General features: G+C 42.2%; 1 protein-coding gene and 1 long non-coding RNA gene across 3 annotated transcripts in view; both read right to left on the reverse strand.

Moving 5' to 3' along the window:
* LOC148352047 (uncharacterized) overlaps positions 1-18,426 on the reverse strand; it is a 75,005-nt gene that overhangs the window by 11,406 nt on the left and 45,173 nt on the right. The gene's annotated exons all lie outside the window — the stretch shown is intronic.
* Positions 1,860-3,245, reverse strand: dio3a (iodothyronine deiodinase 3a). The gene has a single exon (XM_088354821.1). It carries the CDS (start codon positions 2,952-2,954, stop codon positions 2,172-2,174), a length of 783 nt encoding a protein of 260 aa, XP_088210947.1. The 5' UTR covers positions 2,955-3,245; the 3' UTR covers positions 1,860-2,171.

Below are 18,426 nucleotides of genomic sequence, written 5' to 3' on the forward strand. Positions count from 1 at the left end.
GAGGCGAGGGGGTGGACCCCACGTGGGGGGCTTTCATTGGCACGCCCATGGGAGGAGCCGGCACACCAGCTTGGGCAAAAAACGTGGGCAGAGGAAAAAAGGAAGATCGAGAGAGGAGGCTGGACAGAGACTCAAGCGACACTAATTCGGCCATATATTCGATGGAGTTCACGTAGCTAAATTATTTAAGAAATTAATTCTGCCTCCATGTGAAAATGTCCATCTTTTCCCATCAAGAAACGAGCGTGCATTGTTAGGAGAATGCAGGTTGTGTTTGGTTAATGGAGTCAGATAACGAATTTAAATTGTTTCTAATAAATAAACAATTTGGTAAACGGTACATTTTTTGTAAGTAGAAAATTTGAATTATTGTAATTTTCTAACAAGGAACTGTTCCAAACATGACTTATAAGCAGATAAATGATTAACATACTTGGCTCGGAAGTAGAAAAACTTCAAAAGTGCCAGCTGCATCTACTTCTCTTTAAGCTTCAGTTCAACAGCAGTGACGATCTCCTCCCCCGAGGAAGCAACAATGTCAAACTCTTAGCATAAACGTGCATATTAAACGCTTTAAGTACATAGTAGCCTAGATGGTAAGGCGCCCGCTTTGAGACTGGGAGGTTCGGGTTCGCGCCCCGGCCGAGTCCTCTCTTGGCTGCGGCTGCATCGGGTCAGATGCAATCGACATTTCGTTCTGTGTACATTGTTACACAGAATGACAATACAAGGAAATTATTATTATTATTATTATTATATTAAGATGGGGGCCTTAGAAAGAGGTCCCACAACTGGCCCTCAGGCCGCGTCTTTAAGACCCTGCTTTAGAGGAACACTGTTTTGTTTGAGTACGCTGTATTGCATAGTGCAACCGAAAACGAATGTTACAAAGCACAAAGAAGGATACAGACTACGGAGACTCAAAGTGACCAACGTTTTGCAAGGTTCTTTTACCACTAAGAGGCGCTAAATAATGGACGCTGTCCCTTTAAGAGCCGAAAAGTTAGTTTCAAATCCACCGTCTTGTGCTGTGTCTTAGTTACTGAGAGCAGAAATATTAGAAACTCTTTAAAAAAAAATCCCTTTCATCAAACATTAAAGCTCTTTTTGAGTCATTTCATTTAAATTCCATCCAATGTTTGAATATTTATTTAAAAACACTTTTAAAAAAGATAGATAGATGTGCTTTGAAACAGAATATATTCAGTTTAATACATGCACAAATTTGCCAAACATGGTTTTATTTTGAAAACGTTATTTTTTTTATGCAAGAGGACTTCTCATTTTCAATGTTGTTTAAATAATTGTAATAGATGATTGTTTTTCTAAACCTATACAATATACACTTTGAAACTTAATGAAATTAGTTTAAAAAATGCGAAAATAAGCACGATTTTATTTTGAAAATATGTTTTTCTTTAATGCAACTGCTCCTAATTTCATTTGAGGATTTATTAAAATAAAAGTATCATATTTTAATTATTTTTTTTTATTTAAAACACTTTTAATATAACACATACATTTTGAACTCCAATGTATTTAGTTCAAAACATGCAGAATATGTCAAAAGTGCTCGAATAAGCACGATTTTATTTTGAAAATATGTTTTTCTCATGCAACAGGACTTCTTGACATATATTTATATACTGTCAGTCATTTAAATGTTTGCTTTATTTATCCAGAAATATATTACGACTTGTTTTATTTTATGCACCTGTATTGGTTTTTGCAGTGTCGTGGTTTTATTATGAAAAAAATAGTAAAATAAAACCCAAATAAACGTTGTTTTTACAAGTGCAAAGCGCCAGCGGCTCGAAAATGAAGCAGAGGATCGTTCAACGCAAGAAAGAGCAACAATATAGAGAGGTAGATGACATTTTATTTTATTGTATGCAAAAATATACGCATAAAACACACCGTCGAAATGTACAATTGAAGCAACGCGCGGACAAGAGTGCGTTACGCGTGGAAGCTCCTCGGGATCCAAACATCAGTACCGGTTCTCCGGACGCGCTCCGTTTCAGAACCGGACGTCACAACCAATACCGAGGAGCGCACGCCGTGACGCAAACTAACCTCTGAATTGTGAAGGGACGTGGGGAGCCTCACAAGTAAAACACTAAAGTGGGATTTCGGGAGAAGTTCTGGGTGGAAAATGTGCAGGATTCGCTCTAGACGTGCAGCACCAAAGCGCCGCCCGATCGGAGAAGTCGCTCCCGGTAACGCCGGAGCCAGTCCCTTAGCTCCGAGATGCGGTATCCCTCCGGTCCCCGGCCGCCCTGGTAGACGATTTTCCCCTCCTGCAGGATGTAGAGCCGGTCGAAGTAGGCGCCGTAGGCGGCGTTGCAAGGGTTCTCCATGCCGTCGACGACCACCGGGCACCCGGGTGCTTCGGAGCGCATGAGCTGCGCGGCGTGGATCCGGTCCTGGAGGCATCGGTGCTTGGGGATCTGGTAGGGCGCGTCGCTGCTGACCCAGCCGTCCGACGGGTGCGCTTCCTCGATGTAGACCAGCACCGAGTCGGCGATGTCAGCGTGGTCCAGAACCAGCCCCTGGAACGCTTTGAGGCGCGCCATGAAGGGGGGTCAGGTGCAGCTGCCGAAGTTGAGGATGAGCGGTCTGCGCTCATGCGCAAAGTCCAGAATGCGCCCGCGCCGCTCGTCCTCCAGGCGCACTACCTCAGTGTTGGGCGCGCCGCGCCCCAGGCGAGCCGCTTTCAGAAGGTCCAGTTTGTGTCCGTGCCATACCGCCTTGAGGGAGTGCAGCGTGAAGAAGCGGTTGGAGTCGGAGACGCACAACGGGGGGTCCATGGGGTCGCCGCGATCGCGGTCTTTGGCGCGGAGGAAAAAACGCCTCCGGATGCAAAGAAAGTCGAGGAGCCAGAACATGAGCGCGGCCAGTAGGAAGCGCGGCAGAAGCACCAGGCACACCAGCGCGTTCTTGACGGCCTTCATGGTGTCGGTGGCGCGTGCGCGCAAGACGGTCTAGCCCGCCCCCGCCCACCACGAGCCCCCACCCTGCAAAGGCGTGCTGCGGCTTGGAGTTGGGTGACTCGCGACTTCCCCCGTCTTTTTATAGCGGCCGCGGGTCTGAGGTCTGGATGGTGCGCACCCCGCCTCCTGCGCAATCAGCGGGGCCCACGCGGGCCGCGCAATACGCGCAAGAACCAGGACCCGCGTGACGGTCGGAGATCCGTCAGACGCGCGGGGAGACTTTCCGCCTGTTGCCAGATGGTGGACAATCTTTATCTTACACGACTTGAAGGGTTAAATTAGTTATTTGTCATGGATCCCTCCTTGTAGGGATGGAACCAGCAGAAGGTGGGGGCATATATAAAGCAGGGGTTGTCAACCTTTTCGTCACTGATTAGCTAAAATAATATTATTATGCAGTGTTGGGCATTACTGGAAAAAAAGTAATTTGTTACAGTTACTAGTTGGTTGGTTGATTGGATCGTTACATTATTTAAAAAGTCATTTCTTTACACCCATATTTCTTGGCTTGTGCTATATTGAGATCTTGCAAACTAACACAGCTGAGACACTCCATATTCAATTTGTCTTTCATCTTCAAACCACTCAAAGATTTCCTTCATTTTTGGGTAGAGTCCAAGGCGCTTTTTTTTTCTCCAGGAAGAAATAAAAAGACCAAAATTCTGCAGTTGTATTTTATAAATTCGGTCCTCACATTTACCTCATTTATTTTGTTTATTTCCTGTATAGGCTACGCCCCTTCCCTGCGTTGCCTACCGTTCCCTAATGGTGACAAACAATCAAATATGTGCATATGAACTGATCCCCTGATTTCTTAATTTTATTTGTGGTTGTAAATACTGCTTGGATGCGAGTACATTCGGTGGGGCTAGATTTAGCGTATCAGTAGGGAGAAATTATGCGCCCTCCGTAACTGTATGAAGTTGTATCTCATCTCATCTCATTAGCCGTACCGCTTATCCTCATTAGGGTCGCGGAGGGGCTGGAGCCCATCCCAGCCATCTCCAGGCAGTGGGCAGGGGACACCCTGAACTGGTTGCCAACCAATCGCAGGGCACACGGGGACTGACAACTCACTCGCTCATTCACACCTAGGGACAATTTGGACCGGCCAATTCACCTGAAATGCATGTCTTTGGAATGTAGGAGGAAACCGGAGTGCCCGGAGGAAACCCACGCAAGCACGAGGAGAACATACAAACTCCGCACAGGAAGTCTGGAGCTGGATTTGAACCCATGACAGGTTCCCATGACATGAACTGTGCCGCACAAGCGCTAACCACTGCGCTGCCGTGCTGCCATGAAGTTGTATTTTGTAGGTAAATATAAACATGGCCGACTTCCAGAATCAACGTAACCAGTGTTGTGTTGCTGGCGGACTGAGGATCGTAGGTTACTTCTTGAGTAAAGGATGAACCGTCAAAGAACTAATTCATCCTGATTTATGATCTGCTTTTAACAAGTGGCGAAGTAGCTCAACATGTAACAACAGTCAAGTTACAAAATTGTATGAATACTGCAACGCGTTACAGAGAAATGTAATCGTAATTATCACAACTTGTGGAGGCAACGTAGAATTGTAGATCCTATTACAAAGCAGCGGGTACCTTTAAGAAGCTGAGTGCTACTTCTTTGTTACTGATTTGTACGCATTTCTAAAATGACATGTTATTACTACGTTGTTACTACCTAATTACTTTGACATTACCAGGTTGTAATTATCAGAGGTTAAAGCAGTCACCGTCAACCACTAAAATATTATGGCAGTTAAAAATCACATTTCCTGGAAAATCACAATGAGACCCCACTTGAGAGCAATTCTCAGAACATGTCCACAGGCTACTCTGGTATTCTTAGGGAACAGCTTAATGTCCACGGGCACCACGTTGGAGACCCTTTGCTGCAGAGGGATGTTGACATTTACACCTAATATTCCATGCGGAAAAACATTGTGTCAAATGCATTTTATTTTCCTGATTTTTTATGATTAACTAACAAATACTGTATGTATTTATTAAAAATTGGAAATTTTAGTTCTATTATTTTTCCCTATCTTGTAGCTTTTTCAAAACTTGTTCATAATATTCATTTTGTAGTTTTGTATTCTGACACTTAGAGACCTCCTATGTTGCATCTCAACATCTTTCAAATGTCAAAACCAGAACGGAGACAGGACCCACTTGCGTTGAGTTTCTCTCGAGTTTTATTGGAAGAAAGGGAAAGGGTTGCGCCTACGATCCGGTGATCGCTGGGCGCGGGAAGCAGGTCGCTTTGATCGTGGAAGTGGAACTTCCGTGGCGAGCGATGGCGGGGTCGGGAACAAAAAAACGGGTCAGTAGCCGGGACAGGAGAGCAAAAACGCGGTCGGGGTCGGAAACGAGTTGTAAGCCAGGAAAGGAGAGTAGACGTGGTCGGGGACAAAATAAGTCGAACGCCGGGACGGGAGAGTAGATGAGGTCAGGATCAAAAACAGGTTGGAGCCGGGGGACAGACAGGAGCAAAAAACTGATGGGAGTCAGGGTCGAAAAAGGCTTGCCTTGTGTTAACTGAGGTTTGCAGACGGACTGACAACAGGTGACAGAAAGGAGGGGGTTTGAATAGGAACAGGGAGCCAATCAGAGTCCAAGGCAGTTGGCGCCAAATTAGCCGGCACAGGTGCATCACATCGGTAGTCATGACACCAAATTTTTACAATTGATGATTTAACTTTGATAATCTGTTATTGTTCGTGCAGCAAACGATTATAAGAGATTAAGCTAGCAAAACGAAGTAATTTCCCTACATCTACATGATTTTATTTGAGTTTTTGTCATGGATTTTTTTAAATTTAGATTGAAAATTTGTTTGGATTATTGAGTTAGACCAAAACAACGGTACACGAAAATCTTGGCGAATCAAAATGGAATCGTTTCAAGAAATTAGCAAGATGAGTTTTTGTGTCTTGAAAATAAACAATATGAATATAACCATAACACCAAATTTCAAAAACATAAAAAAATATATGTTGTAAATTCATTTTATTGCGAAAAATAAATTACATTAAGGGTCAAAAACATACTGCCTGCGGGCCACAGGTAGCCCCCTATCCTGAGTTTGAAATTAGCTCACCAGTCATTGAGACTTTCTAGAAAACGTAATAGAGATCATCTTAATAATCGTTAAATACATGATCAATTCTTCCAAACTCCTTTTAAAATCAGCCTGAAATTAATCAATGTAAACCATTTACGGTAGTGGCCTTACTTACACAAGACAGATGTTTTAGTATTCGACTTCTTAACCCTACTTCTAATAATTACAACCTGTAATAACATAAGTTGTTAGCTTAGAATTTCATATCAACTGGTAGCCCTTTACGCTAATTGGTGACAAAGTAGTTCTCTAAACTTTGTAGTTACTGTGTTCTGGCATGGATATTATGGTAAATGGACTACATTTATATAGAGCTTTTACCAGTCCCAGAAGACATCCCAAAAGCGCTTTACAATGTACTTCACACACACACTCACACACCGGTAGCGCAGTCAACCATATAAGGCATTATATAAATTCCAGGTAAATATTGTCGTATTAAAACGAGTAAGGCGAACAATCATTGAATAGGTTTACTGTAACTTTCCGTAGATTCAGAGAAAACAGAAAAAGTGTAATTTTAACGCCACCATGCACGACAGTTTTAACTTTTTAACGAATCGTAAAACTTAAAAAACTTTTATCCGTACATAGCCAACGTCAATTGAGTACTGAAGTTAGGTTTGAAATAAATCTTTAGAAGAGTGTACTTATTTATTTAGTTTGAATCAATTTCTACCTCCTTAACATCCATACACAAGTTTGGACTCTTTCATATCCTCAGCTCGTGGTTCTCGAGAATGTCAACTAAAGAAGCATTAGCATTTCAAAGGAACAGTCTCCACACATACACTCCGTAAGGAAAGAACACTTCCTAAGAAATAAGTTTCTGGTGCAAGTTTTTAAAGTTTAAAGGCAAAAATCGGGATTTATATTGATGCCATCACAAAAGAATCATCAATGAAGAAAACATGCCCTATTAAATAATGCACACTTATTCGGAACATTGTTTGGTGCCACATAAAAGGAACACAGTACTTCTGTTAAAAATTACGTTGTTTGTTTGTACCGTTACGTAACTATAAGCACACGTAACCAGCGCCGAGGATTTACTAAACCGATTAAACAAACGAGTCTCCGATTGGCTGTTAGGAGACCAGATGAAACTAATAATAATTGCTTCAGAACCCAAACCTTTAGTTGTTGAACCGCCGACATAACGAATGAAAATCGTAAAACTTCACAATTGAAATGAAACACAACAAAAGCAAAGATAAAGAGAATGCCTCGTAAAATGTCTTTGTAATTTTAACAAACCGAAGAAGAAGAAATACAAACGAGTGGCTGAGGATGCCTTGCGGAAACACAAACACTCAGGGAAGACTAAAAGCGCCGATATTATTATTATTATAGAGGTTTATTAAAGAACTCGAATTTCCCAGGTAAACTGCATGTGTATTTTCACTGCTGAGGAAGAGGAAGACCATCAGAAAAAGAGTTTACCAAGTGAAATCACTGCACAGGAACAGGACACCAAACAAACCCAAACCCCTAAAACCTATTGCTCTAATTTATAACTCCAAAACACTCTAATTTTAACCCCCTCATCCCCTAACCCTCACTCCCGGCCCGCGGGCCACATCCGGCCCGCCGTGTAATCATACCCGGCCCGCAAGACTATTCTCCGTTATTGTTATTAATGGCCCGTCAATATGAACAACACCGTCTCATCCCTGGACATCATATTCTGACGTTTTAGTCACTGTAACTATTCTTTCATATATGACGTAGACTATACAATATATACCAGGGGTAGGGAACCTATGGCTCGCGAGCCAGATATGGCTCTTTCTATGAGTACCTATGGCTCAGAGACAAATTACCGTATTTTCCGCACTATAAGGCGCACCTAAAAGTCTTAATTTTTTTCAAAAGCTGACCATGCGCCTTATAACACAGTGCGCCTTATATATGGCTCAATATTAAATTCGCAAGGTCTCGCAACTTACTCAACAGCCGCCGACTCGATTTTACCCCGAACGTGGAGTAGTCCGCGGTGTATGCTGGGATTTATATACCGGCGTTTCATTGGCTAAGCAATGTGTCAAACATCATTTGAATTGATCACTATTGGCTGAAGTTATTCGGAGCCTCGGATTGGCTAGATGGCCAAAACAAACCCTGCAATCGGCCGAGTTTAGCAATGGCGTAGCAAGTCCGCGGTGTATGCTGGGATTTATATACCGGCGTTTCATTGGCTAACCAATGTGTCAATCATCCGTTAAATCGATCGCTATTGGCTGAAGTTATTCGGAGCCTCAGATAGGCTAGAGGGCCAAAACAAACCCTGCAATTGGCCGAAAAAGATGCGTCAATCATCCGTTAAATCGATCGCTATTGGCTGAAGTTATTCGGAGCCTCGGATTGGCTAGATGGCCAAAACAAACCCTGCAATCGGCCGAGTTTAGCAATGGCGTAGCAAGCTTGCTAAAGTACGCCATAAAGAAACATGTTTCATTAGTCTGTATTTGTAAATATTCTACTCTCCTGGATTAACTTCACTCACGGTTGTAAGAAGACCATGATTGCGTATCATTATTGAACGTGAGAACTTAGGTGAGTTATGTGGCTTTATGTTTTCCCGGTATCTTGTTTTAGAACGATCTTGATGTTGCTGTGATGAGTTGAGTGAATTAAACTAAATTCCAAGTGTTTATTGTCATATGCACAGTAAAGTTGTGAGCGAAAAAGAAAATAGAAACATAGAAATGTTTGGCATTTCTTGAATCCCAAGACTTCAACCTTCCGAATGATATTTGAAATGACGCATTTAAGTGACATCGTACGGACACCGCATCCGCACGTGTCTACGACACGTATTTGCTTCTTTGCAAGCTTTGGGAATGTTAAGGGGGTAATCAGTTGGACTGAATCATCTGTTTTGTCGACGTTCCCATTGTAGTGCCTTATAATCCGGTGCGCCTTATCTATGGAAGATATAGGACCAAAAACTATTTTTTGGGGGTGCGCCCTATAACCCGGTGCGCCCTATAGTGCGGAAAATACGGTAAATTGCATGCAAATTTTCTCCATCTCGTTCAAAACTTGAGACATTGATCCTGTTCAGATACACGCAAAGCCAAATCAAAGCTAAATTGAATAGTGGTACTTTTCAGAATATATAGGGCACGTTTGTAAAATTGTAAATACGCCAAAACACCGAAAGAGAACTTAAAAGTTTTTAATTTGAACGATCATGATGTTGTCACTGAAAAATAAGGCTGTTACGTAATGGCATTATTTATAACGGAGTTGTTCTCAACACTGAAGGTCATGAAGTTTATGAACATAAACCTGGACTGCTCGCAAGGAGCAACTACAGAAATTTCTCCGAAGGGTAATAGGAACAAAACGATCCCGCAGATAGAAGCGTACAGAACTTGTGTTCTGCCAGAGTTGCATCCAATTACCTGTAATGTCTCAACGAGAGATCGTCATTCCAGGTACGGACCATTCAATTCAGCATTGACAATCTCCAAGAGACCAAGCAAGAGCCGACAATTCATAGTCAGCGCTGACGAACGGAAGCCGGACATTTGTGTTTTATGACGTCTAACAGGGCCCGTCAGGGTGGCCGCAGCTAGCCACTATTAAGATTTATTTGACCTATTTTTTGCGCCGTTAAGTCCTAAACTGCACCGGGAGACGTGACTGCCGTTTAATGACCCTCAAGCACGTTCGATGTGAAATGGTGAAAACGTGCAAAAGAGAGCATACTTGAAGTTCAATGTTGGGTGACTGAACACTTATCATGGCCAGATGGTTATTACGTCCTTAACAAATAAGAGTCTACGTGGAAAAATAGGGTTGGACAAGTTTCAAGGAAATAAATGTTCCAAGTGCTGTTTGTTTGCTTTTCCGACAACAGCACGTACAGGACGAGAACATTCCCGCATACAAGCCAGAGGTCCCCATTGTTAGGCCTCGGGGAAGCGTCAACAGAAGATGACAGCGGCATTCGGCTTTCAGACTGATAAGATGATTCATAAAGCCAGACAAGGAGGTAAATATAGAAGACAAATTCAAGTGCTGTCAAGGCCACACTCGTGGCGACGGGTGACTGTCTCGTCTCCGCTTTTGTTCTTATGTCTTCAGTCATGTACCGTTGAGGAAAATTTCCTCAAGAACATCTCTGCAAATGAGGAGACCAAGGTTATGTTGAGGTCTTCTAGACCAGTAGTTGGCAAACACTGGGCCACAGACAGATAGCGGCTCGTGGGTAGAAATATAAGCTCCTTTATTTTTTTTACCTAATGGTGTTTTATTGAAACTGCTGCTTTTTAGACTTAACTTGAACTGAAGCTTTGAGGTGGTATGTTTGAATTAAAATCAGTGTAGCAGTTGCCTGGCAGGTGTAAAGTGGGCTTAAACTACTTACTCAAAAGTGTGCATTTCTAAACCAGATGGTATCACGTTTCTGTTTCAAATATTGGTGCCGCCCAGAGGGGCGTTTCTTTCTTTCTTTCTTCTACTTAAATAAAAACAGTTTGGTGGGGGAAGTGCCCCCCAGAGTTAGGAGCGCGGCCAGGAGACGGACGTAAGTTCCTCCTCTCCTGGCCCCTCCTCCTCTCAAAACTGCCAGTTGTAAAAAGTCGAATGCCTGGTGTATCTTTTTTAGCGATTAGCCAACTTTAAAATAGCTCTCCCACAACATGTAAGAGGTGGACTTAGACCCCACACAGGCAGTGCAACAAATGTCACATCACACAGAGTGACTCAGTTAAAAATTTAGGTGTCATATTTGACCCCGATCTGTCCTTTCAAACACATGTGAAGACAATTACTAGAACCACTTTCTTCCATCTTCGCAACATTGCTAAAATTCATCCTATGCTGTCTCAGTCGGATGCGGAGATTATAATTCACGCGTTTGTTACCCGAAGTCCAGAATCAAGAGTCTTCAGCTGGTACAAAATGTTCCAGCGAGGCTTTTAACTAGGACGAAAAAGTCCGATCACATCACGCTGATTTTGGCTAAACTGCATTGACTCCCTGTTAGCCTAAGATGTGATTTCAAGGTTCTCTTAGTATTTTACAAAATCATACATGAGCTTGCTCCCTCATATCTTTCAGATCTGATTTCCCCCTATGTTCCGGTCCAAAGCCTTCGTTCTGAAAGCGCCGGTCTACTGGTGATCCCAAGAGCCAAGAAGTGTTCTGCAGGTTTGAAAGCGTTCTCCATCCGGGCCCCGGTGCTGTGGAATGCTCTTCCCCCTGAGATCCGATCTGCAACCTCAGTGGAAATGTTTAAATCTCAGCTTAAAACACAATTTTACTCTAAAGCATATGAATAACCTAAACTTTTTGTGTACAATATCTCTGTATTATTTGTAATTGCGGCGCCCCTGTTCGGCTGCGGCTACATCGGCTCGCTACAGTTTTTTACACTTCAGTCATAAAACCCAGTCTTCGACTCAGTTTTGACGGCGAACAAAGTCAACTCAAACCGCAGATTAATATACGATCGCAATTTTTTTGCTGGATATGCGATCATCCAGAAATCAAGCGCTCGGTGCTACGACCACTCGGGAGTGTTTACTTAGCCTCGGACTGCTACGTCAACAAGACCCAGCGGCCTACAAAACAGCGAAGCAGAGTGGCAAGAGAGCGGTGTGACCGGAGGAGGAAGCGAGGTTGTCTGGCCGGGCTAACCGCTAGGCTAAAGGCTAGACCCTTCAAAACGCCTCTCCCATCCATTTTCCTCTCCAACGTTCGCTCTCTGGACAATAAACTGGACCATTTACAACTGGAACTAACTTCGAACCGCGAGATGACGAACTGCTGCGCTATAATTCTCACGAAGACATGGTTAAACTTATCTATCCCGGCTGACGCTCAAGGAAACTGTGCGGGTCAGATGTATCGACATTTCGTTCTGTATACACGTGTACACGAACGACAATAAAGTATATCTGAATCTGAAGAATCCTTTGTCTGGAAATCCTGAGAGGGGGATACCACATGTGCGGTCCCTTCTCAAGGTTTCTTCATTTTCCTCATGTTGAGTTTTTCCTTGCCCTCATGTTGTTTCCAGATCAGGGGATGGTGCAATAATAGTCTGAAATAATAGTGCAATATCCTGTGCAGCCCTTTGAGACTCTTTGTGATTAAGGGCTATACAAATAAAAATGACTTGACAAATGACTTGATAAATTCAGTTAAAGCAGTGAGTACGTACGAGTTTTTATTCAGTCTTATTCGACTCACTGCGTCAAAATAGGTTTTAGCAGATACATCTGTCAGATCAACCTACTGTGGGACGTCTTGAGATGGTAAGATGTTTGGGCAGAAACAAGCACTTTAGCCGGGCCGAGAAAATAGTGTCAGACAATGAAGCGGTCCATGGTAGAGAAAAGGTTGCCGACCACTGTTCTAGACTATAAACCCCAGTTTAGTTCACACCTCTCAGTAACCAAACAGCCCCCCAAAAAGCCTAACAGACGACGTGCATCCCGGGGCACCATCCTGTAACAATGAGCGTACACAAGTCAGTCTTCAGCGCTAACCATCTGGTACTTGCGCCCACTGCCAAGGACAAGCGCATGATCTGTTGCAAGCTGCTATCTCAACCCTAAGGAGTTGGTGGCTGAGGTGAGAAGACAACACTAGGTAGGTTTACATGGAGACGCTTTAATACCCTTATATAAAGCATAAACCCTAATTTGAAACTCTACCTGGAAACCATAAAAGGGCTTGAAAACACTAATAACCAAACTAAACCCCAGTTTGAAACCATAACTGGAAATCATAAAAAGTCTTTTAGAACCTCCATATCATGCTCAAACCCCATTTTGAAACCCTTGCTGAAAACCGTAAAAAGGCTTTAAGACCCTATTATAAACCCCAAACCATAGTTGAAAACCCTAGCTGGGAACCCTAAAAATGCTTTTAGAACTTCAATATCATGCCCAAACCCCATTTTGAAACCCTTGCTGAAAACCATAAAAAGGCTTAAAAACCCCATTATAAATCCCAAACCAGAGTTGAAAAGCCTAGCTGGCAAGCCTAAAAAGGCTTTAAAACACTACTAACAAAACTAAAACCCAGTTTGAAATCCGAACTGGAAACTATAAAAAGGCTTTTAGAACCTCAATATCATGCCCAAAGCCCATTTTGAAACCCTTGCTGAAAACCATAAAAAGGCTTTCAAACCCTATTATAAATCCCAAACCATAGTTGAAAACCCTAGCTGGGAACCCTAAACATGCTTTTAGAACCTCAATATAATGCCCAAACCCTTTTTTCACTGAGTGGGCTTCAGGTCACGCTGTTCCAAATTCGGAATGTTTTGGCTGGGGAATTTTGATAACAGGACTCTGACGAAGCACGTCAGGCATTGTTTTGCTGCTGCTGTTGTGAGTGGACCCCCTTGTGGGGGCTTTCATTGGCACGCCCATGGGAGGAGCCGGCACACCAGCTTGCAGAAAAACTGTGGGCCGAGGAAGGAAAGGCAGAAGATCGATAGAGGAGGCTTGACACTCAAGCGACATTAATTCGGGTAATTCGGCCATATATTCGATGGAGTTCACTCAGCTAAATTGTTTAAGAAATTAAATCTGCCCCCGTGTGGAAATGGCGGTCTCTTGTCCATATTTTCCCATCAAGAAACGAGCGCGCATTGTTAGGTGAATGTAGGTTGTGTTTGGTTAATGGAGTCAGATAACTAATTCGATAACTGACTGTTAATAATAAATCCCTAACACTAGTCATGTAAATGGGATTTCTCCAAGTAGCGCCTGGGAAACATAAGAGAGTTCACTTCCTGGCTTTTGAAATTCTACAATGTACTCAAAAATCTGCAGAACCAAGTCAATAAAAAACGGAGACGGAACAAGGACGTGAAAGTTGAACTGCGATCGGGAACACAGTCTTGCTTAAGTCAATGTCGCCTCTTATCAAAAATCATAAACAGATTTAGTTTGTTCCCAAGGATTGAGCAGAAAAGAGTCAGAACTCTCCGGCAGACGGCAACGCAGCAAAAGCGGGAAGTTGCAGCCAACAAAAATAGAACAAAACAAAACAGAAGCAACGCTTGTCCTCAGTCATCCACATGATTAATGATGATCGCTTCCTAACGACACAGAAAAGTCTGCGGAGAAAGTCGGCAAGCTTCAACGCGTCCGAGAGATTCCTCTCTTCCTGTTGCCTACCTTGCAGAAAGGGCTCGGCGGAATATGATGGATGACATCATGCTCCCCAATGTCTATCGTCCTCCGTCTGTTTGTTAAATTGGATCGTCTGCTAAGTACGCAAAAAGCTGAGTACGGGTTAGTGTTCAATGTTCTAAGCCACAGGAATCAGGTCCGCAAGACAACGCTTAGAAGCACAAGAGAAAAAGGAGCTGCGGTTTTAAATATGTCCGATTGCTGACGCCAAAGCCCGACAGAACTCACAAAGCAACTGGAGCTGTATTTTTTTCTCTCCTTTTATTTCTCTGTTTATTTTTTTCCCCTCTCTTTTCTCTTCCTCTCTCTTTCAGTCTTCCTTCATTTACTATTTTTCTCTCTTGTTATTTCCCTCTCATTCTTTTTCTTTTTTCTTGCTTTACCTCTCTCTTTTGACCTTTTTCTCTTCTTTTTTTCTCCCTTCTCTTTTCCTCTTTTTTCCTCACTTTCTCTTTCTTTTCTATTTTCTATTTCTTTTGCCATTTCTTTTTTCTCACTCTCGCTCACCTTTTTTTAATCTAATTTTCTCTTTATCTCTTTCTCTCCATTTTGCTCTTTTCTCATTCTTAATCTTTTCTCTCTCTCTTTGTCTATATATTTCTAACTTCTTGTCCCTCTTTATTTATTTCTCTCTTTTATACTGCAGTGTCATTCTTTTCTTTCTCTACCTAACCGTTTTCACGGATCCTTTAACCACTTGTGTCATAGAGGCACCACTTCCTGTGGTGTGTGTGCCCATCCCTCTCTAGGCTGTCTTTTTTGGGTCGGAGTGGCTCCTGAAGTCAGACTAGTTGAGAACCACTGCACTAGACCACAAGTGATGTAGAAGACACACACAAAGGCAATCCATTTTATCTGATTATCAAATGATTTGATTCACGGTACCAGAGATGAATGTTAGAGAAGAGAGAACATAGAAAGTCCTTCTAAAATATAAAGTGTAAAGAAGAGGCGAGCCGTTTCTTTTAATACGAGTGGAATAAGAAAGCTTGATGCGATTGAAGAGGAGAAAGTCACTTAACTCTTGAACCTCAGCTTCTAAAAGTATGTTAAACTTACTTTTTAGAGAGAATATTAGTACAAAACAATACAGGTTACCTATACAAGCCTTAAACATACTTCTATAAACCTTAAAACTTCAAAATATAGCACTCAAGCAACTTACGAACAAATTCAACTTACGAAAAATCGTCTGGAACCTCGCGTTCGTAAGTAGGGCAGCATATTTACGTACGTTCTTAAAAAGCTCTAAGTTCAAGAAAACTGAACCAACACCAAGATTTGAAAAAAAAGACCTTATTACTGATGTATTATTCTTATTTTCCAGTAGGATTTCTCTCATTTTAAACAAAAAATATCTTTTAAAACATTGTAATTTGAAACCACACTTTCTTTTGCCAATGAGAAATATATTTTCGTTTGTTTTGCAAGTTTATATGAATTCAAGAAACATTTTTGAAACTACAACTAATTTCCAAGTCATTTTAAAATCTCATTTCTCATCATTTAGTCTGGGCCTGAGCACGAAATAGGGCAAAGAAAACCCAACCTCCTCCCTTATTTTGGGCCTGCAATAAACAGGCCAAAAAATGGTTTTCTGTCGGCCTGAAATTGACATTAGGAGAACATAATGTACATCCACTGTACAGGAGACGTCTGTTCAGCGTCTGCGTCCTCACATCTGGACACACACATTAGTCATGACTGAATGGAAGCCAATGCTTGTACTCATCTAACAAGAGAGTTCCCGTTGGAGACGGCAAACGGTTGAGGCGTAATCTTTACTTGCGGTAAATCCCTTGTTGTCGTACGAAGACTAGCGGGAAAGATGTCGATGGTCCGTGCCGTGAGAGGACGGCAGGGCTCGAACAGGGGGGTTGATTTGACGATTTCGGGGTTTTCCGCATTCATTGGGGGAACGGGATCATTTTATCAATCGCTTAAGCAGTGTCTGAAACTCATGACAAAAAGTTATCGGACACCAGGGTAGACAACTCTGAAAAGTTGCCTGCCCCATTTTTTCCAACTTGAAACGCAATAAGTCGACTGATCGCAAAAAAAAAAAAAAAAACATTGTTGCAAAGTATTAAGGATTGATAAAAATAATATATAACAGAACAACACTTTAAAATTAAGTTTATTATAAATCTACTTATAACATTCATTGCATGTATATGACATGGCTGTTTTCCATCTGCCATCAGTATGTACCTCTATTTACTCATCTTCATTCATGCAATGTTTGCGTTGCCTCGTCTGCTACAAGCCACGTGAACTCCTCTTTTCACGATGCTTTTAATGTGCGTTTACGTTTTGTAGCGTCATTATTTTGTTAGCTTCTTTTGAATATTTCTTCTTGGGGTTAAATTTTGGTTTGATTCCTAACCTCATCTCATCTCATCAGCTGCACCGCTTATCCTCAGTAGGGTCGCGGGGGTGCTGGAGCCCATCCCAGCAATCATCGGGCAGTGGGCAGGGGACACCCTGAACTGGTTGCCAGCCAATCGCAGGGCACACAGGGACAGATAATTTGCTCGCTTATACACACCTAGGGACAATTTGGACCGGCCAATTCACCTGAAATGCATGTTTTTGGAATGTGGGTGGAAACTTGAGTGCCCAGAGGAAACCCATGCAAGCAGGGGGAGAAGATACAAACTCCGCACAGGAAGTCCGGTAGTTGGATTTGAACCCACACAGGAGGTTCCCAAGACCTTAGAACTGTGTCACACACGCGCTAACCACTTCCTAACCACTTCTCAATTTTTCTTGCGTTCTCCATGGGTCTACTTCGGAAAATGATATGCAAGTTCGCAACTTCATAATGCTCAGGAAAGTCCGGAAGCACAAAGTTATTCGATGCAAGCGTCTGATTGGCTGCCAAGTATGCAACTTGCAAAACGAACGGAAATTTCCAAACCGAACGAAGATTTCGAAATCGGAATAAAGCGAACGTTCGATTTGCAAATAAATCTTTGTTTTTTTCTTTCCTTGAAAAAGTTGTTGGCCACCCGGGCAGAGAAGCTTTTTAAGTTATATGCCAGACGTAAAAGATGCACGCCCCGGGCGTCCGGGCGGGTACTATTTCAGACTCTGGCTTAAGTCAGGGCGATGAATGACAGTTCTCTACGACTGTGAGGTTGTAGAACAGGGGTGGGGAATGAATGGCTCGCGAGCGATGTTACGTAACAGAGTTATTTTTTTTCAGTAACGGGGTATTCTAGTCAAAACCTATTTATTTGTATAGCCCTTTATCACAAAAAGTCCCAAAGGGCTGTACAGAGCACAACAAAAAATATATAGTTTTTAAGCTCCAAATATTGCACAAGAAAAAAACAATGAAATGTTTTGAATGAAAAAGTACATAGAGGAAAACAGGAGAGTTAACCATGCACATGTTGTTTTTTTATTTTAATAATATTCTGGAAACGTATTGTTTTTTGAGCATGAAATTAGAGTGCGTTTCAAAATCAATTGCATTTTTCATGTCAAAAGGTTGGCATGTATGACAATGTTTTTGTAATACATTCTATGGATCTAGTCTAGGGGGTCACCAAATGTTTGGAAGCTGAAAGCTAATTAATAATTATTTACAGTATATAGTAATAGTTCTTTACAGTTAATGATGGTCAAAAGCGGTGTTACTTTGGCTGCAGAACAGCAATGGCGGCATGCACCAGCAAACTTGGGGCGTTTTCCGCTCCGAGTTGTTTACGTCGCGTCTTTTCAGATCATGTTACCATTAAACATAGCGACTACCATATCGTTACATAGCGATTACGAATATAGTATTTACTAAGAAGAGCCGATTGAGGGCCGAGTTGCGAAATCTGCTTTTATAGCTCTTTGAGTCAAAAAGACCCTTGTTTGAAGACAGCCTTGGCAAACATTCAAGCAGTGGGCCACATGCCCAACCTGCAGGATGATTTGATCCAGCCCACTATTTTTTTCAATTCGTTTCAAACTAATGTCACAACTAAGGCAAAATTATCATTTTTAAACTACTCGAGTTTGTATAGCGTGGCAAGTAGGTTCAGGTGTAAAACTGTATTTACTCAACTGTTAAGATAAACAAGTTAACACATTTTTCTTGTCATTACGTCTAAATGTGCATTGAAACTACTGCAAGGTTTCCG

Source organism: Urocampus carinirostris, chromosome 15 (assembly GCF_059441175.1).
Source record: "Urocampus carinirostris isolate Australia breed hairy pipefish chromosome 15, RoL_Ucar_1.0, whole genome shotgun sequence".
Lineage (NCBI taxonomy): Eukaryota > Metazoa > Chordata > Actinopteri > Syngnathiformes > Syngnathidae > Urocampus > Urocampus carinirostris.